Source organism: Chrysemys picta, chromosome 24, assembly GCF_011386835.1.
Source record: "Chrysemys picta bellii isolate R12L10 chromosome 24, ASM1138683v2, whole genome shotgun sequence".
NCBI classification, from domain to species: Eukaryota; Metazoa; Chordata; order Testudines; family Emydidae; genus Chrysemys; species Chrysemys picta.
The window spans coordinates 9,779,272-9,800,333 of record NC_088814.1 but is presented as its reverse complement, the minus strand read 5'-3'; the positions used below and the strand labels follow the sequence as shown (position 1 = coordinate 9,800,333).

Below are 21,062 nucleotides of genomic sequence, written 5' to 3'. Positions count from 1 at the left end.
ATCCTAAAGGAACCCAAAATCCCAAAGGGGATCTCTTCTCCCACCCCTGACTGCAGACACCTCTAAGGTGGATCTCATCAGCTGTTTTAACATCTCACAGTAATGCTACACAACAGCTTAAGAGAGGAAGTGACGAAGACTCCAGTTTCCAGGTAAACTGGCAAAGGAGAATATCATTATCTAGGTTGGTGAGAACACCAGTGTTAATATCCCTTCCTTACACGGGGGGAAAGCGCCATTTGATCTTCAGTGACCACCCGTACTCAGGACCTCAGTTTTAGAGCTGATCTGCAAAAAGGTGCCCCTGAGGGCAAGGTCCCTTAGTGCCAAACTGGAGCATTGGGTTCAGCCCTGACTCAGAGAACGCCACGTAGTAGATCACCCTGACCAGTTCTTCTAATACCGGGGAGATTTCCCATCACAGCCCGGCCGGCCTAAGCGTGCCTAGCTATGAGATCAGCAGAATTACAGCACGCCTCTGGTTGCAAACCATCATCCTGTCCCTGGATTGCTAAGGGATAAAACTGCCAGAAAACTAAATGAGATCCTGAGACTGCAGATTATAACGAAAAAAAATCCATTCCCTTCCTTCTCCCCCCCCCCCAGCTCTTTGTCATCTGCAATAAGGAAATCAATGGCCTGTTGATAATTGGCCTGCTACCCTGTACCTCTCTGTAACCTCGTTCCAGCCTGAGCTATGAAATCTGTTACACACACACACACACACACACACACACACACACACACACACACACGCTGCCCACAGCAAGGGAAGCGAGAGTGCCTTTCTGTGCTTGGTTGCTGTCTGGGTACTTAAAGCCAGCGCTGCATAGCCTGACTCAGGGCACGTCTTCACTACCCGCCAGATCGGCGGGTAGCCATCGGTCTATCGGGGATCGATTTATCGCGTCTAGTGTAGATGCGATAAAATCGATCCCCGACCGCTCTGCCGTCAACTCCGGAAATCCACCGCAGCGAGAGGCGGAAGCGGAGTCGACGGGGGAGCGGCAGCAGTCGATTCGCCGCCATCCTCACAGCCAGGTAAGTCGACCTAAAATACACCACTTCAGCTATGCTATTGGCGTAGCTGAAGTTGCATATCTCAGGTCAACCCCCCCCCCCCCCCCGTAGTGTAGACCTAGCCTCAGAGGACAAAAGCACAGCCGGCTACCAGAGAAATACCAAATGGGAGCTCACCACGAGTGAAAGCTGCTTGTGAGTAACTCGGAGGCCAGCTGAATTCATGCCCAGCCGGCAGGTCTCTGGGGGATCCAGCCATCGAATTCCACTCGTTCCCTCCATCAGAGTCTGTTAATTCACCTCGTGAAGCATCCCGCACTCTGTCAGAGCTGAGGGCGAGGGGCAGCCTTATCCGGATGTGGCAGGTATAGGCGGAATGAGGGGGCATGGGGGGCGTTGCCCCCTCAAGCCTCAGGCAGGCAACCTGAGTGTGCACTGTAAGGGGTTCTCCCAGAGGCAGGGAGTCAGAATTTTGTTTATAAACAGAGTGATTAACCGCGGATTAAGATAAGAAAGGGCTGACAGACAGTTCCCTAAAGTTAAATGATCTGTTCCGAGCTTGGTGAACTGCAAAAAGTGAGTAGCCTAAATGACAGAAATTGTAGATTTTCTACAGTTGTTTCAGTCGTTGGATTGAAGAGGTGGTAAGGAAGTTACTAATACCTTCCTTTGAGACGAGAACTGATTTTTTTAGACAAAGGAAATGTAGTAGATCTAATCGACCTGGATGTCAGTAAGGCATTTGATACAGTTCCACATGGGAAATTATTAGCTAAATTTGAGAAGATGGGGATTAATATATGAGAACTGAAAGATGGATAAGGAACTGGTTAAAGGGAAGGCTACAACAGATCATACTGAAAGGTGAGCTGTCAGGCTGGAGGGAAGTTCTCCATCCCTAGTGGAGTTCCTCGGGGATTGGTCTTGGGACCAACCTTCTTTAACGTTTTTATTACTGACCTTGGCAGAAAAAGTGGGAGTGTACTCATAAAATTTGCGGATGACACACAATTGGGAGGTATTACCAATACCAAGGAAGACCAGAAGACCATACAAGAAGCTGTGGATGACCTCGTAAGCTGGAGTAATAGAAACGGGATGATATTTAATAGTGCTAAGTGCAAGGTCATGCATTTAGGGACTAACGACAAGAATTTTTACTATCACCTGGATTGATCGGTCTTCAGCTGTCATTAAGATTGCGCCGATCACAACACATCCGCCATTCTTCTCACATTCTTGCCTTTCTTCTCCATGTTCGTCCAAACCATTTAACAATGTCATCTTCCCTCTTCTTGGAGGCCGACCAGGTGGTCTTTTCTGTTCTCTGCGGGTACCTACTCAGTAATGATTGCGGTCCACCTATTGTCCGTGAACCATGCTATGTGGCCCTCCCATCGTAGCTTATTATATCTGCTTTCCATGACAGTATTTTGTCACACCGCTGTATTCTCTAATCATTTCATTTTGGATACGATCCAGAAGGGAAATTCCCAATCATAGCTTGTTCCATTGCCCTTCAGCTACCAACAGCCGCTGTTCTTTTTGCTATAAGCTGGGATTTATCAGTTGTAAGTGACGGTGGAGGAGAAAGAATTGCGGGTATTGGTTGGTCACAGGATGACTATGAGCCACCAGTGTGATGCAGCTGTGAAAAAGGCTAACGCAGTTCTAGGATGTATCAGGCGAGGTATTTCCAGTAGAGACAGGGAAGTGTTAGTATCATGATACAAGGCACTGGTGAGACCTCATCTGGAGTATTAGGTGCAAGTTCTGGTCTCCCATGTATAAGAAAGATAAATTAAAACTGGAACAGGTGCAGAAAAGGGCTACTAGGATGATCTGAGGAATGGAAAAGCTACCTTATGAGAAGAGACTCTAAGAGCTTGGCTTGTTTTACTCTAACCAATAGAAGGCCATGGGGAGATTTGATTACTCTGTATAAATACATCAGAGGGATAAATACCAGGGAGGGAGGAGGAGTTATTAAGTTAAGCATCAGTGTGGACCCCAGAACAAATACATATAAACTGGCCATCAACAAGTTTAGGCTTGAAATTAGGTGAAGGTTTCTAACCATCAGAGGAGTGAAGTTCTGGAGCAGCCTCCAAGGGGAGCAGCGGAGTCAAAAAACTTAACTGGCTTCAAGACTGACTTGATAAGTTTATGGAGGGGATGGTATGACAGGACTGCCTACAATGGCATGTGGCCCATCGCGGCGACTGCCTGTAGCAAAAATCCCCAACAGCTGGAGACAGGGCACTAGATGGGGAGGGCTCTGAGTTACTACAGAGAATTCTTTCCCAGGTATCTGCCTGGTGGATCTTGCCCACATGCTCAGGTCTATCTGATCATCATATTTGGGGTCAGGAAAGAATTCTTCCCCGGGTCAGATTGGCAAGTGACCATGTGGGTTTTTCACCTTCCTGCAGCATGGAGCATGGGTCACTGGCAGGTTCAGACGCGGTGTAAATGATGAATTCTCTGTAACTTGAAGTCTTTAAGCCCTGATTTGAGGACTTCAGTAACTCAGCCAGAGGTTATGGGTCTGTAACTGGAGACGGTGGGTGAGGTTCTGTGGCCTGCCATGTGCAGGAGGTCAGACTAGATGATTGTGATGGTCCCTTCTGACTTGATAAGAGTATCTCCATAAGAATAGACATTACAATTTTAAACCTAACCAGTGTCCCTTACGTGACTTGCCACAAGATGTCCAAACGTGTTAGTATTAGAGCTGAATGGGTCTAAAGTTTATTTAATTTTTTCTTGACATAGGAATTAGATACAATGCTCCTGTTGGATATTTCTAAATTATTATCTGCAAAAATAGAGTTTTCAGTTGCCTCAGTAGCCCCTGGAACCATGGTTAAAATTGCCCCCCGCCCCCAAATCTGAAACGGCGCCTCTGTGGGCAAGCACAGGATTAGTCCACTCCCACCCACGTGTGGCCCCATGGTCCTGACTGGAGCCACGCTCCAAATATAGAAGTCAAACAACGCCTATGGTGGCAGGGAGGTGGAAGGAAGAGGGAAGAAAGGCTCTGGGATTTCAGTAGAAGTGTCTGAGAGGCTGTTTTGCCAGCAGTGTGTTGTTGAGGGGGAATTGCCCACAAGTATTGCCTCAGGGGCATTGAGGACACTGCAGACTTCATCCACTCACTCAGGGCCCCCTAGTACTCCCCATGTGTCTGCCCTCGCAGCCCCCACCAGTGCTGTCCTTACAGCTCCACCCCCAGTATCCCCCATACTTCTGCCCTGACGGCTCCCTCTAGCGCTGCTCTCACAGCTGCCCCTCCCAGCCCCCCACCCGATGCCCGTCTGCGGGGCGGGAGTGCGCTTCCCTGGCAGTCATGCACTGTGAGCAGGACCCGTATCTCTGTCCCCGTGTCACAGAGACAGAAAGCACTGGCTTGCGCAGAGGGTGACAGAGCTGACGGTGGAACCCAGGCGTCCTGCCCGTCAGCCCAATATGCCCACCCCAGAACCCTCCTTCCTTCTCCCAAATTCCTTCTACACCAGATCCAGACACTCATGTCTCCCAAGCCAGCAGCTACGCAATGGGGGAGGCCGCCCCCTCTCCTCCCCAGCTCCGTGGGGTTGGTCTGTAGGATCCCATCCCCAGCCCATTGACTTCTTCAAGACAGCCAGTAGCAGTGCTGCTTTGTCCTATAAAGAAAATGTGGTGGTGGTTTTCGCAAGTGGAAACACCATCTCCTCAAGCTATCGGACATGTCTCTCCCAGGCTGCCCTGCCAGGTTAGCCAAGTAGCTGCTTCTCTTCTCTTTTCCCTTCCCTCTCCCCATCATCCATACCCCTCCCACCCCGCTGATTGATTGGGGTAAAATCCACAAGCAAGTCAGGCACTGGGGCACCATATGAGTTGGGTGGTGGGCAGCGGAGAGAGGTATTGGGGGCTGGGTTAGAAGGGGAATGGGGCAGGGGAGACGGGGACTTGGGTCGTGGGTTCTAGGAGGGAGGATGGAAGCACACGGAAAGAAGGGGACCGGAAGCACTAGCGGATGGAGGATGGTGCTGGAGGGGGAGACCAGGAGCAGTGGGACAGGGTGGGCGGGCCAAAGGGTCCCAGTTGGTCATCCCAGCTGAGAAGGGTGCGCAGAAGTGCAGGGTAGGACCACCAGGGAGGGAGCTCAGAGCAGCTGGGCTGCAAGCAGGTGGTGTTGCCAGCTCCCAGTGACAAAACACCCCTTTCCCCCCACCTGCAGCCCACCCTGCCATGCCCATCACTCCTGAGCTGCAGCACCCCCGGCTTAGCCCCCGGTCCTAGGTCCCCTCTGAATGCTGCCGTGAAGAATTCTCATTGCTCCCAGCTGGGGCCTCTTCCGAGAAGCGCCTGCCCGTCATGCCAAACGCTGCGGTGGTTTTGTAATGCAGACAGATGTGGACGAGGGATTGGACTGGGGCTGCCAAACTCCTGCTCAGCAATAATTTAACCCAGGTCTCTATGGGTGAGAGGGGCTGGTGTATTAACCCACTGTGTCCCAGAGCCCTTTGAGAGCCAGTGTCGGAGAAATGCAGCTTGCAATTCCCCTGGCATGTCCCCAGGGCTAGGGGGAAGGTTCTGAGGGTGACCCATGTGCCGCTCCAAAGGGTACCGTTCTCCCTTCCTCCAGCCTTCCTTTAAATGCTGTTTCTCTTGACGTTGGGGAGGGGCAGGGAACTGCCCCCATCTCCCCCTTCTGTCTTGCTGATTTCCATGCCAGCGGATCTGTAAGGTTGTAATAGTTTGTAACCCACAACTATAGGCCAGCCGGGGGTTGGAACCCACCGAGGAGATGCGAGTTCAACTCCTGGTCTCAGAGCCAGTCTCCCGTTGCTTACACCAGGGTAAAGCAGCGGTAACTCCATGACCGTGAACGGAGATATATTGGTATCAGATTGGGGCAAGGGGACAAGAGGGCTCGGTCTCACGCTGGAAGTGAGAGGCGGGTGCAGGAGCCCACAGCAAGCCATGCTCCTTGGTGGGGATTGGGAGCCAGGATTCCTGGGTTCTGTTTGTACTCCGGCCTCCCCTGTGCTTCAGTTACCCCACTGGTAAGCTGAGGCTGACGATCCCGACCCACCTTTGCCGGGAGGTCCTCGGCTGACAGGCGCTATCGTCACTGCAGCACTGAGCGTGACCAAATGTCCTGATTTTATAGGGACAGTCCTGATTTTGGGGTCTTTTTCTTATATAGACTCCTATTACCCCCACCCCCGTCCCGATTTTTCACATTTGCTGTCTGGTCACCCCAGCAGCACTGCTCCTTACAAACAAGATCAATTGAACTGGAGTGAAACAATAATTATGAACACCGGGGTTGTCGGCTCAGAAGCCATGCACGAGGAGGCACCAGCCCCCGTCTCTGTGTGACTCCAGCGCTCTCAGCTGCTCTTCCTTCTTTCTGTCTTGTCTCTCGATTGTGGGCTCTCCCGGGGCAGGGATCACACTCTTCCTGTTTGCCAGCCAGGGACCTCGGGTCCTCGGGAAATAATCACGATGTTTCTTGGCAATCAGGGCTTCATTCTGTAGCTTGAGCTGCTGCCTTCTGAGGCTTTCCCTCACCTCCCGGTCATCTCTTCGGTCTGGGGCAGGAGCTCCTCTGCCATAGGTGCCGACTCCATGGGTGCTCCGGGGCTCAAGCACCCACCAGCCACAGCTTTTTGGCGGGGACGCCGATCAGCTGGCTGGCGGGAAGCGCTCAGGGCAGGGCAGAGAGCAGCGAGCGGCTGGTGGGTGGGTGAGGGGCGGAACAGGGGTGGGAAGAGGTGGAGACAGGGTGGGGCTTCAGGGATGGGGCGGGAAGAGGCGGGGCCTCGGGGAAGAGTTGGAGTGGGGTTGGGGCCTTGGGGAGGAGCAGGGTGGAGCACTCACCTGGAAAAATAAAATTTGGTGCCCGTGCCCTCTGCATACCTCGGGGAAAGGCACCTGGCATACCACTGTGGAGATGGAATCCTCTGCAGATTTGGTTGGATAATTATCTGGTTGCTGTGGGGGACTTTTTGCCGCAGGTTTTGCCTCTGTATCAGGCTGTGGCTAGAAGTCCCCCAAGAAAAGAGAGGTGGGGTTTGCATGAGGCCATTGCCCCTGTCACATGCCGCATTCCAGCAGGAGCGCGCTCAGAACAGGCGGTACTTGATGCAAGGGTTTTCACGCGCTTTCAGGCAAGCGCTCTGAGTAAAGCAATGGGAGCCGGGAACTTGGGAGTTCACATCCTGGACCTGACGCTAATGCCCTCAGTGAGCCTTGGGAAGGGTCCTCCCACTTGGTCGTTGCCTCAGTTTCCCCATCTGCAAAATGTGGATGATAATTCTTACCTACCTTGCAGGGGGGTTGTGGAGCTAGGTAGGGATAAGGGGACATGCCCTCCAGCCTGTTGACATCCCTCCTTGGCATATTGGACGTAGCTGCGCTTCTGGTTGTGAGGATTCGTTAGCTGGGTTTGCCTAGCACTTTCGTAATACACAAAGCTAGTGCGTGACTCCGTATCCTGCCCGGCACCCACCTCTTTGCTCCCACCTATGGGAGCTGTCGCGGTCGGGCCGGCTGCTGGTGGTGCTGAAGTTGGTGGGAGGTGGGTTGTGGCAGTGTGTGTAGCTAGCAAAGGCGGAGACGATGGTCTTTTGCGCACTGGACTGGAGTGCTGGGACTCGGGGTGGCAATAGGGAGGGGGATGCAGGCCCGACGGCGTGGATGAACAGCTCAGCCTGTTTTGCTCACACCACACATGATTTGTTAGCTTCCCTAGGGCGCGGGAAAGTGGCAATGTGGCCCAGGCCTGAGCAAGGCCAATTTCTCCAGCTGAGCCCCTCCTTCCTTCTCCCCCACCCCGGTCTCAGGCTGGGCAAGGAAAATCCCCTCCCCGCTCTTTCTTTTGTTCCGAGTGTTTCCTTTCACTCTTCCTCCCTTTCTCTACAGTGATCAAGCCCCCTTCCTCTCACCCCCTGCAGCCGTGGCTGCCTGCGCTGCCTTTGCCAAGCGTTTCTGGAGCGCTCTGCACAGTCCCTCCTGCCCGTCAGCCCATACTGCTCTGGCAGAGAATAGACCCTATTGTGTCCCCAACTCCAGAGAGGCTCCAGCATCAGCAAACCAAGGCGATTAAAGCGGACTGCGGTGGGACTTGCTATTTGCTTGGCTTTCCCGCATAAGGAGAGGATTGTATTCCCCTCCCTGAACCTCCAATCGGGGGTGGGATGTTGGCAACGCAGATTTTTCTGTTACTTTGAAGCTGCCTCAGTGTTTTTTCTGCAGCCGTATCCTCTCGGGCTGCAATCTTGTTAGATCTCACCAGATAAACAGGGTCAAGCCGGGTTAGCCTGTGGATGGGAGACCTCCCAAGAAAAACCCAGGGTGTTTCAGGAAGTGATGGTGGTGAGTCAGGTCATGGCGCTCTTCCCGCTGAAGCCGTGCTGAGCCCAGTGCCCCAGGAGTTGCAGGGGGCTCTTTGCCGCTGGGTTTTGGATGAGGGACAACAGTGTTGTCCTAAGTAATTCTAGTTAGTTTGCATAGGGATTGCCAGACTGGATGAAACCCAGCGTCTGTCTTAGGCGAGTCTCCCAAGTGTGGCCAGCATCAGCTGCTTTCAGAGGAGGATGCAAGGAACCCCCTAGTGGACGCTTGTTCAATAACGTGTCTGTGTCTGACCCTAGGCCATCAGGGGTTTCTTGTGGCCTGAAGCAAGAGGGTTTATATCCCCAGCAGATTGTTTTATCCTAGCTAGTGGAACTGCAGAGGTGGTTCTTATTCATGTATATGTCTGAATCCTGCTAGGCTCCTGGCCTCAGTAAGATCTTGTAGCAGTGAGTTCCACTGGACAATTCTGCATTGTGGGTAAAGGGCACTTGGAAAGCACATCTGCTCAGACAGTACTAAAGTCTGCAAAATGTCTTACCATCATTGTCTTCTCTTGCCCCAGGGTTGGAAATGGCACAGCCCCTCCTGCTATTGGCTAGGAGAAGACCGTGTGACCTACAGCGATGCATGGAAGATGTGCAGTGACTACAGCGCCACCCTCGTCACCATCACCAACAGGTGGGTGCACTCTGGGGATTAGCTCTGTTGTCATGGGTGTTCGGTTTCCATTCCCTCTGGGACACTCCCATAACCATAGCTGAGGTCGCTGGAGTCCCATCCCCCACCCCCCAGCTTGGTGCTGAATACTTCATTAGCAGAGATGGCCTGTGGTCTGAAGAAGGGATGGGAGGGAGTACCCTGGTTTCTATTTCCAGCTCTGCCACTGAGTGGCTGGCTGTGCAGCCTTGGAGCAAGTCACGTCCCGTTTTCCCCCATCTATGTAATGGGGATAACGGTACTTACCACAGGACACTCCTGGGGGAATTCTGCGCTACTGCTTATGTGCATAATTAACGAGCCCTGCAGATTTCTAACTTTTTTGTGCACAAAAAAAGCTTCTGCAGAACTGTTGCTGCAGTTCCGCCTTTTGCCCATGAGAGAGCGCTGTGGCGATAGAACAAAGCTGCATCTCAGGGCCAGCGAGGGAAGAGAGAGAGCTGCCTTCTTCTCAGAGCTTGTCAGGCCAGGTCAGGAAACGGGCTATGGGGAGACAGACAGCGTGGGGTGCTATGGGGTGGTCAGACAGGGGCAGGGGCTGAATGGGAATGGAAGCACAGCGCCATAGGTGGGAGGGAGGTACAGAGACACATGGGGACAGGGGAGTGGCTGAGTGGGGGCACAGAGACATATGGGGACAGGGGCAGATGTGACTGACTGAATGGGAGAGGCTAGGGGTCAGCTAGGGTCTGCATGGGGAAAGCTCCTTAACAATCCCTTCCCACCCCCCAAAAAAACCTGTTCCATACTTTTCCCAACAACCGTCCAAGTTCACACCCAGGTTCCTTCCCAGCAATTTACTTCCCTCTCCCTCAGCTCCTTGGTTACCCCCGATTCCCCCAAGCCTTTGCACTGCTTCTGAGAAGTATGGGAAATACGGTTCTATATTGTAGTTTAAATGAATTATTACTCAGAGTTCTGTATTAATAGGCCTAGTAAGGAATCTATTTGTCAAAAAACATATCCTGAAACTTTTTTTGTTGTCTGTATTGTTACAGACATACTTGCTGACAGGTATTTTGAAATAAATGACCAAAAATAATTGAAACTGTTGTGATTATAGTGTGTTATTTTGACAAATAAAATAAGCAGAATTTTAAAATGTTGTGCGCAGAATTTTTAATGTTTTGGTGCAGAATTCCCCAGGAGTAACAGGAGGCAGAGTTAATTAGCAGGGGACTCAGCAGAAAGCGTCTGGGACTGTACTCCTTGTGTGACAGCCGCTGGGGATTGAACTGGGTTCTCCAGAGCTAAATGCCGGAGTCTCCACTAGGGCTGAGGGCGGGAACAGACCCGAGTCTCGGGGCCAGAGCCACAGAGGAGGAAGATTAACGGCAGGGCATCCCACTGCTCTCCCGTGTCAGGTTTGAGCAGGCGTACGTCAGCAGCCTCATCTATGGCTGGGACAGTGAGTATTTCTGGACGGCGCTGCAGGACAACAACAAAACGGGCGCTTTCCGCTGGCTGAGTGGCGACGAGGTCATGTACACCCACTGGAACCGCGACCAGCCCGGTAATGGCACAGAAGCCAGCTGGGAGGAGGGGGGGTGTTCGTTCCCTCCCCCAATTTCCTATCATTCTTCGCCCCAGCAAAACACATGGCAGCCTCTGTTCCCTGAGCATTGCCGTGGCAAGGAGCACAGGGCCAGACGCCGATCGCAGAAGGAGCAGTAGCCAGCTAACAGCAGTAGCTCTTTCTACCTCCGTAACTTCCTGGTGTGAAGGGAGTAGACCCCAAGCAGGGAGGGGAGCCATCTGGAGCTGCACATGGGGGGATAACAAAGAGCCGTGGGAGGGAACTAGACAAAGGAAATGCCACCACAGTCCAATCTCTTGGGCTGTGGGGCCATCTCCCACGGCAGCCCCAGCACGGGAACCAGTCAGCAGGGGACACTGGGGTGCATCCTGTAGGGATGCTCCTGCATGCCCCTGGAAGCTCTGGTCCATTTCAACTTCCTATGGGCCCACCGGCCCTGACGGGGAGAGGATCGGTCCCACTCGTTCCTGAGATGTTTTAGCCCCACCGCCCCCCATCCCCATCGCATAACTTCTCCATTCCCCACCCATTCTACCCTCTGGAGGGTGGCACCGCCAGCCATGCCTCCCCTGCTTCTGGATGCCCCAGGGCAGCAGTGGGGTCTGTCTGCTTGGTGCTCACCCGGTGGTAGGGGGATGGGTCAGCGAAGATATCGCTAGGCGGGGGCCTGTTACACCATGGGTAGGTGGCTGGGTTCCACACTCCACTATCTAGGCTCAAACCTTGTCCCCCTCTCTGCCCCCTTTCCACGAGCGTTCCAGGTTACAACAAAGGCGGCTGCGTCGCCCTGGCCACGGGGAGCTCCATGGGGCTATGGGAGGTGAAGAACTGCAGCACATTCAGGGCCAAATACATCTGCAGGCAGAACCTGGGGACCCCGGTGAACCCCGAGTTACCAGCCCCATACCCGACGCCCAGCCTCACCGGCTCATGCCCCCAGGGGTGGAGCTCGGACCCCAAGCTCCGACACTGCTACAAGGTAAGAAACCAACGTGTCCCAGGGAAGACAGCAGGGTTCTCTGGGTTTGTCTACACTGTATACTAAATCCAGGCCCTGGTTCAGGTTTGAATCCAACCTCCTCTTCCGTCCACATGGAAATCAGTCTGACTCCGGTTAGCGAGCACTCAGGATCCGGGTCCTAAGACGCTGCTAGTGAGTGGGTCAGAGCCCGAGCCCCAGTGAGGCTCAGCTCCAAGCCCCGTCATTTTGCAGTGTGGACGCAGCTCAGGCTGCAGATCTGAGTCAGAAACTCTGTGTAGTGCGGTGTGGACGCGTTAGCACGGCTGTGAGACCCGGGGCCAGCAATTGGAAGCCCCGGTTTGCAGTTCAGTGTGGACACTCAAGCACAGGGCTGGAAACACTGAAAGTCTGGGTCCCACAGACCCAGGCTTAGTGTGCGGTGTAGACACACGTTCTGTATCCTTGGGGTGGCTGCATCCCACCCCAAAGCTGCCAGCCTAGGATTGCCAACTTCCTAACTGCTGACAACCGGAACACAGACCCCTTCCTCCCCGCTCTGTCTCTCCCCCCACCCCAAGGCCCCGCCCCTGCTCTCCCTCTTCCCCCAAGGCCCTACCCCTGCTTGCTCCTGTCTCCCCTCCCCCTTCCTTCTAGCTAGAGCCTCTCCACCCTTCCCTTCCGTCGGCCCACGGTAACGGGACTTTTGGTGTCCGGTCAGTACATCTGCCCAGACATTGCCAGGTCCCCTTTTCGACTGGACTGTTCAGTCGAAAACCGGCTACCTGGCAACCCTCTGCCAGCCATGACCACAGAGGTCACTGCAGGGAAACCAGGCGACCTGTAGAGCCCTCACTGGTGCCCTTGCGAGGCAGGTGAGACGGCCGTGGTTGTAAAGAGGGAAGGGAGCGAGTGTGCACCCAGGGAAGCAAGACCGGCCAGACTGAGTCTGTCACACACGCGCCCTCCCCAGGCAGGATGCCTTTAAGCCACAGCCCTGCCCTGGAGGCAGGGTGCAGAGGCCCTGCATTCTGGCAGAAGCTCCTGGAGGTTTGCAGGGGCGAGGCAGACACTGCATCCCCTGCTGCTCGGCCCAGTTCCAAGGTGAGCTTCCCTCCCCTGTGCGCCCATCCAGCCCTCCTGGCTGGCTAGAGGGTGGGACAGAGTTGTGGGCCTGCTCTCCCCAAACACCTCAGGGGACCAGTGCTGCTGGAGGTGCTGGACTCCCCCAGTCCGTGGGCATCCGGAGCCCAAGCACCGGCAGTGTAGCTGCCTCCTGGGCAGGGAGTGGTGGAGAAGGCTCCTTGGGCCTTGGCCTCAGTGTGTGGGGAGCTGCATAGCAGCGAGAGGCCGGAGGCAGGGGGTAATTACACCCCTCTGGGTCTGTCTCTCTGCTGCTGTCATTGTGGAGGATGGAAAGCAGGCTGCCTGGCCGAGCCAGTTCCTCATCCCCAGGACTGGATGCGGCAGGCTGGGAGGTGGAGCAGCTGGCCGAGAGGTTTTTCTATCTCTAGGTATTTGGGATGGCAGAGAAGCTCCTGCTAGCTCTGGAGAGCCTCCACCCCTCTCCCTTGCTCACTGCACTCTCGGCTGGAGCATTAAGCTTCTGTAACCTGCTCAATTCTGCTGCTCTTGGTACATGTTGCACAGGGCAGCCGGTGCTATGGGACAGGCCCTGCGTGTCACCAGGCTGTGATTGGCACCCGCGGGCATTTGAAGCTCTTTAAAACACGGTGTGGAGGCCCCCCGGGGAGCTGGCCATGGGGTGGGGTGTAGTGGCAGGTGCCTGGTCTGTGCTGCTGAGAATCCACCATGACCAAACAGGCCTCGGCCGCCCAGCCAGATGCACCAGAGGTCGGGCTGGAGCAGGCTCCACATCTCCTCGTGTGTAACGTACCCCTGGCGACAGGGGCAGCAGCTTGGAAGCAGCAGAAGGGAATCGTGGGCGTGCTCTGGGCAGGGAGCAGAGCAGTGAGTCTGCCCCTCTCTCCCACGCCAGGTGTTTAACTACGACAAGCTGCAGGACAAGAAGACCTGGATTCTGGCCCAGCTGTTCTGCCGTGACCTGGGGGCACAGCTTCTCAGCCTGGGCAGCTACGAGGAGGAGCATTTTGTGGCCAACACCCTGAACAAGATCTTCGGGTGAGGAGTCGGTTGTAAAGGGGGCGTGGGCGTGTGCACCGATCTAGGTGCCCGTGCACGTGCACATACACTCTTGCACCCCTGTGACGGCGGCTGTGTGTACAAGAGTCTGCATGTATTTGTCGTATGTGTCTGTGTGCTCATGTGCATGATTGTCCGTGTGCATATGTACGGCTTTGTAGGCAAAGCATGTACACTGACCTGAGTGAGCGGGTACGTATCGTGTGTGTAAATGTGTGAACATAGCACAGGAGACTGAAAAGACTGGAACTGTTTACTTTGGGGAGGCAACAAGGACCTGACACGTGTATGAAATACTGAATAGACTCGAGACGGTGCCCGGAGCCCATGGTAATAATATGAATTGGCAAGTAGGTAGGTGAGAAACGTGTAGCTATTTACCCTTCCTTGTCAGAACGAGGAGCTGCTCCGTGACATTCTAGGGAGCAAGCCGTAAAATGAGGAAACACGTTTTTTCCATAAGGGATGATTGGCTTGTGGAACTCACTGCCACAATACCTCTTTGAGGCCAAGACCTTAGCAGGACTCCAGGCATTAATATGGATCACGAGAACACCCAGAGGTACAGAGTAAAGATTGAAACCAAGGAGTGTGAAGCTTTCTGCTACAGGGCATAAGCCAATGAGAAACTGCATCTCTAAATAACTGCCCGAGGAACTCCCCCACCCCCTTGGCGGGGACGGGGGGCTCTGGGCCATAACCCAAAGCGACAGAATTACTAAACCCCCATGAGCAGGTTATTCCATAATTCTCTGCTAGGGGGTTCCTGTGCCTTCCGCTGAAGCATCTCAGACAGGGTACTTGGACTAGCTGGGCCAATGGTCCGATCCTGTGTGGCATTTTGTATGTCCTGTGTCTGTGTGTATCCGTGCACATGTGCATACATGTATGTTTTGCCAGTGCCGGTGCCTAGGCAGGGTGTACACTGTAGGCAAAGCATGCACACACGAGTGCCTCAAGTGGGTGTATACGGGATTTTTTCCCACTGGTATTCCTGGGGATGGGGATAAAATCATATTTGCAGCTGCATTGTGGGATGTACCACCTGCGCCTGGCCCATTCTCGCTGCGGTGCATCCAGGGGGCATTAGAACTGGCCCTGGGCATTCTTCCTAATAGCTCCTCCTCCGGCTCCATGCTAAAGGAAGGAGACAGGCAGTGTTTCCCCTTCCCCCAGTTCACCAGCTCCGGGTGGTTTCTTCCAGCGAATCGGAACCGGAGATCCACGAGCAGCACTGGTTCTGGATTGGCTTGAACCGGCGGGATCCTGGAGCAGAGAGGAGCTGGAGGTGGAGCGACGGCCTCGGGGTGAGTGTAGATGCGCTTGGCACAGGAACAGGTGCCAGGTCAGCAGTGCCATGCGCTGAGAGGCAAGCAGGGCGGCCACGGGCTCTGCGGGGGTGTCCAAAGACCTCACAGTGCCGGACACGCTGACTGCAAACCAGCGACATAGAGAGGAGCCACTTCACCGGTTGCTGAAATGCAGCCACCTCTGGGGTGGACGACAGCAGCTGTTCAGCGGTGCTGTGCGGTAGTTCAGGAGAGGGGGAATTTTAGGGAGGCAGAAGGTGACAATTACCCATTGGGAATTTGGTCAGGGCACCACAGAACAAATCCAGAGCTGGTGCAAGCCGGTGTCACGCTATTGACGTTAACAGAGGAATGCTGATTTGCCCCCGCCGAGGATCGGATCCTCTGACTTGCCAAATGTGCTATGAGCTTTTTACTAAGCACAAGTGGCCAGCACCTCGTCTTTACATCTCCCTGGGATGATCCCCTTGGGCACTGAAAGCTGTTTTATTGAGACAGGATAATACTGGTACGGCTCCGGGGTTGTCCCCTTTTCTCTTTGACAAAGTCCCTGGGACTCTTCCCGTCCTCCTGGCTGGTCGGATAGAGAGCCACCGAGGCGCAAGAGAGGCCATAGAGGCTCGACTTTCCTTTGACCTAATCCGGTGGTTTTCAACCTTTTTCATTTGCGGACCCCTAAAAGATTTTGAATGGAGGTGCGGACCCCTTTGGAAATCTTTGCCATAATCTGTGGACCTCCAGGGGTCTGCGGACTCCAGGTTGAAAACCACTGGCCTAATCCTTCATGTCTGATCCTTCTACAAGACAGTGACTGCAGCATTGGGCTTTGAAAGAGAGAAAGACACAGAAGTCCCTGCTCCCACCTGACTCTGATTCCACCATAGGACAGCTACTGTGGCCACATATTAGAAAAAGGGCTGGATCATTTCTGGACCCATATTAGCGATTGGGATCCCATTCCCCGGTGCCCTGCGCCGTGTGTCCAAAATGGATGGAAAGCACCACTGTCCTGACCTGGAACTTTTCACACCCACTTTTACACAGATGCAAGGTGTAGGGCAGAGGGAATGAGGCTGAGATGGGGCAAACCGTTCTTGCGCTGCTACTGGGATTAGCGGGGCACTGGGGAGGTACAGCATTGCACAGCTGGCTGGGTGCATTATGGGAGTCAGAATGCCATAGCGCTATAGATGGATCAACCCTCCCGATCCGTTGCACCCGGAGACCAGACGATACGGGCCAATTGTCCAGTCAAGTGGGGTGACAAGTTTGCAGGCTCTAACTCTGCCCATCTTTCTTGGCTCCCAGTTTTCCTACCACAACTTTGACCGCAGTAACCATGACGATGACGACATCCGTAACTGTGCAGTGCTGGACCTGGCGTCCTTGCAGTGGATGCCCATGCAGTGTGAATCACAGCTGGACTGGATCTGCAAACTGCCCAAAGGTAACGGGGAAGAGGGGCACAGGACGGAGGCAGGCGGAGGAGAATGCAGTGTATTCCGTCCGCTGATCTTGGAGCACTTTGAGGACATGGGCAAATTCAGCCTCCCAGCACCCCTGGGTGGTGGGAAAGGGATCACTGACGGGGGCTCTCGGGGGCTGCTCGTTTGGAGTCTGTCACAAGGCAGCGTAGGGAGTTTTCCCTGCCTGAGATAGAGCCGCCTCTTTCTGGATGTAACCAAGGCTGTGTCCGCACTGCGAAAATAAGGGTGTTCTTAACTTGGGTTAAAGTAGCCGTGAAGAAAGGGTCACTTAGCAGCTCAACCTCAAGCCTGGACAGGAGCCTGGGGTTGAACTCACCCAGTTAACCCAAGTTGCTGTGTCTTCACTGCTGTTTTACCCTGAGTTAGTTAACCCGAGTCAACCCGCCTCCCCCCGTTTTGCTGTGTAGACATACCCTAAGCCTTCCTGGCCAGAGCTGATGTCTTGCTGGGGAGCATCTATAGCTACATTTGAGGAGGAAATGTTCTGCCTTTGGAATGCACTAGATTGAGGAGAGGGGACAAAACCCCAAACAACCCTCCCAAAACACTGCACTCCCAGACACAATGAGAGAGAGGATGGGCGAGAAGATGGAACAGGTGACAGATGTCAGTCACATCACTCAAAGCATGACCAGGAGGCATAGGCACCAATTTTTCCCGGTGCCGGTGGGTGCTCGTGCCCCATCCCGGCCCCTCCCCGACTCCACCCATGCCCTGCCCCTGCCCCGCCCCCATTCCAACCCCTTCCCCAAAGTCCCTGCCCCAAATCCACCCCCTCCCTGCTCCTATTGGACAACTCCCCAAATCCCCGCCCGGCCCCACCTCTTCCCTGAGCACGCCGCGTTCCCCCTCCTCCCCCCTCCCTCCCTCACAGTACTTGGTGCCACGAAACAGTTGTTTCGCGGTGGGAAGCGCTGGGAGCTAGGGGAGAAGTGGCACGTTCAGGGGAGGAGTGGGGGTGGGGGTGAGCTGGAGTGGGGGTGGGGAGTTGCCAGTGGGTGCAGAGCATCCACCAATTTTTCCCCGTGGGTACTCCAGCCCCAGAGCACCCACGGAGTCGGCGCCTATGCCAGGAGGCACTCAAACTCCGGTGATGGGGTTGGGACAAGAACGTGGGTAGAATGGAATAGCCCCAAACTGCAGATGTTTCTGAACAATTCCTGGTGGGAGGAAATCTCCACCCACCACGGCTCCCCTAAAAGCTCTACACACACAGATGCACACACTCTTCAAATTACACACGCTGATCCCTCCCCGCAGTACTATCAACACACTGACGGGCTTAAGGAGCGAAATCTAAATATTTTCAGCAAATGCACTTAAGTTTGTTTGCCAAGTGGTTTGGGTTATTTTTATGAGAAAGTAGTTTTGTTTAAATGGGAAAACCAATGAATTCATTCCTCTGATCTGTGCATGACCATGCACAGAGGCAGGGTTGCTGGCAGGCGAGGAGTAATTTTGTGGGAGCCCTTTGTTAAAATGTTGGCTGTCCATCGCTGTAACCGTTTTTAATCACAGTGAGCCCACATGACCGTTTGGGAAAGGAAGTGAAGACAGATCCTTTGTCCATTAGTACATGATGTCTGAAATTTTCAAAGCTGTGAAGGAATTTTGGACCAAATCCCTGGATAGCCGTTGAAATAAGGAGGAATTGGTTGTGACTCAGTCGTTTATGGTTCCATTGAGTTTCTTGTTTAAAGCAGGGATTCCGCCTGGTGGTTTGTATGAAGACTATAGTGTAGCCTCCCGAAACTCGCAGCACACAACCAGTCAGGAGAGGTTGAGTTTTCTGAAATATACATTGCATCGCGAAAAAACCTGCGAGCATTCCAAAGTTAGGAAATTCTGGAGTTAAGGTTTCCTGTGCAACCTTAATTCAGCCCCGTTCTGTATATGCATTATGACACAGTCCTTAATTACGTGGTTACACGCTTCGTTTTCCACAGGGCTCCGCTGTATTCAGTGCACAAGATAGTGCTCGCTGCCTGAGCAGCTCTTCAGTACGAATTTTTAACCTGATCATTCAGTGTGTGGCCTCAAGCTTTGTTTAACCGTAATAAACACTGTATCTCTTATCTAGCGTTTTTCACCCACTGATCCCAGAGCGCTTTACAAAGGAGGGCAGTATGGTTATCCCCATTTGACAGATGGGGAAACTGAGGCACAGGGCAGTAACTTGCCCAAGGTCACCCAGCAAAGCAGTGGCAGAGCCAGGAATTGAACCCAGTCTCCTGAGTCCCTGTCCCATCCACTAGGCTACACTGCCTCCCATCATTTGTTGCACACCGTCCGAACTCCGCTCTGAATACAGAATTGTTAATTTCCGACAGGGCTTTTCTGTGACACCCGCAGCAGCACCATGTCTGAGTGATTCACAAATGTTACTGACTTTACTCTCCCAACGCCCCGGGAGGTAAGGTGGTGCTATCTCCATTTTCCTGATGGAGTCCTGAGGGGCACAGAGATACTGAGGCCAGTTGTAGCAGGCATGCATATAATTACAGTAGTTGGGGTGTGGTCAGTGTTATTAAAAGTATTTCCATTGTAAACCCCCCCACCCCTCTGTGGTCACACGCTCGTATCGCTCGGAAATGTTCACCTCCGGGGCTGGCTCAGTTCAGATTTGGCTTTGGCATAAAGGTGATTTTTCTTTTTTGAGCTAAATCCCTTCCACGGTTAGAGTTACAGCACGATGGAAAATAATCCATTTCCCCCATTGTTCATGGAAGAATCTAAGCCCTAGTTTTTTGAGACCTCTTCAGCAAAGGTAACTGAAGCTTGAAATGTACCATGAGCTTAGTGGCCCCGAAGGGCTAGTGTCTGAGCTTGTTAGGGAAGTTTGGGGCGGACGGATAAATGAGATTTAAGCGATTACAAAACGTTTCTAAGCTTGATTATTATAATTTTTTGTGTGTGATGTTTATAGAAGATGCAGTGTGTGTGTGTGTGTGTGTGAGGGGGGGTGTGTGTGCATGTGTAGATAGATTAGAAAACCTGTTCTAAATATAGGCGTGCACAGGCACACAACCCCTCTGCCTTTAAGGCTGAATTGTTATTGAAGGTTCCTGGTGCTGTTGTAAACCACCAGAGTGGCGCTTGAGTGGTTTATTTATACACATCCGCAAAACCCCTAGAGAGCAGAAGAGACGGTCTTGCTTGATGCACTTTTAGCTCTTCGATCTTCCCAATGCTTCGTGCCCCTTCAGACCGAATAGCAAATCTGGGGGGCTTCTGAGGACACTGAGCAAAAACTGAAACCCTTGGTCGATTCGCAGGGAGCTGGCTGGCGGAGGGGACTGAGTCTGGCACTTGGCGTCTTTCATGTTTAGAGTCTAGGTTGGCGCTGGCCCAAAGTCATTACCAGCAATCTGAGAGCTCCTCAGTGGCCTGTCTTCAGAGTGTCAGGAGCCTCGGTCCAGTTGCTAAATTGCTCAAATCTCCAATAGACACCAAGGGACAAACTCTCCAAAGAGCTCAGTTCACTTTTAGGCACCCAAATAAGGGCTAGATTTTTCCCCCCAAGTCCTCAATCCCCAGCACCACCTCCAGCCCTCCACCCATGGTGAGATTTAGGGCCAGATTTTTCATAAGGCCTCAGCGCATTGGGGGTCGAGCAATTGGGAAAACCTGGCCACAGCTGGGAGTGTTGATTGCTTTGGAATTCTGGCCTGCGTGATTCCCGGTCAGGGTTGCAGGCAGTGACTGTGTGAAGCTGCTGCTGCTACTGTCCATGCAACGCTCGCCCTGTGGATTCCCCCGTCCTGCACCTTTCACCAGCTCTAGATTCATGAAATAAAAATTCCCCTTCTCCCTCCTGTCACCGCAGACCCCCTGCAGGTGCCAACAGCTGCTGCAGTGCTCTGATATCCCTGTAATTAGAAGTCATTATCCATACACATCCCCCCCAGGTCCCGGACAGCAGAGCGCGAGAATGTCAGCAGGCTCCGGAAGCGGGTGATCCATAATTCAGAAGCGGTATGAAAGCCAGAGGACGCTGCTGCCAGCCAAAACCACTTGGCTCGGGAAGTTACTTTTATTTAATTGAAATCAGTCTGAGTGGATTCTTCAGACGTGGCGCAGGCCTGAACGTAAAGGGGGAAAGCGTCTTCCTTGCAGGAATCTGAGCTGCTGAGGCCCGCAGGCAGGAGTTGAGCTGAATTCAGGAGCATCCCTCATCCCCCTTCTCCTCTGTGTTTGAACAGGTGCTGATGTGAAGGAGCCAGAGATCCCCACCCAAGGTGTGTTACTGAATCATCTCCTGGAGGTTTCCGTACACGTTGGCGTCTCTGTGCATCCCCTGCTGTCTGCCTCCCCCGATGAGCGTGCCCACATCCCGGGGGGAGGGTGGGTGGGTGCATGCGTGCGCGGAGGGAGGGATAGCTCCGTGGTTTGAGCATTGGCCTGCTAAGCCCAGGGTTGTGAGTTCAATCCTTGAGGGGGCCATTTAGGGATCTGGGGCAAAAATCTGTCTGGGGATTGGTCCTGCTTTGAGCAGGGGGTTGGACTAGATGACCTCCTGA

The 21,062-nt window shown here is 53.5% G+C and overlaps 1 protein-coding gene across 1 annotated transcript in view; it reads left to right on the top strand.

Moving 5' to 3' along the window:
- MRC2 (mannose receptor C-type 2) overlaps positions 1-21,062 on the top strand; it is a 98,878-nt gene that overhangs the window by 58,265 nt on the left and 19,551 nt on the right. Inside the window, exons 10-16 of the mRNA XM_008175217.4 lie at positions 8,933-9,048; positions 10,452-10,600; positions 11,386-11,603; positions 13,582-13,724; positions 14,950-15,052; positions 16,364-16,502; positions 20,745-20,780. Of these exons, the coding sequence (XP_008173439.2) occupies positions 8,933-9,048; positions 10,452-10,600; positions 11,386-11,603; positions 13,582-13,724; positions 14,950-15,052; positions 16,364-16,502; positions 20,745-20,780 (904 nt within the window). The remainder of the gene's footprint in view (positions 1-8,932; positions 9,049-10,451; positions 10,601-11,385; positions 11,604-13,581; positions 13,725-14,949; positions 15,053-16,363; positions 16,503-20,744; positions 20,781-21,062) is intronic.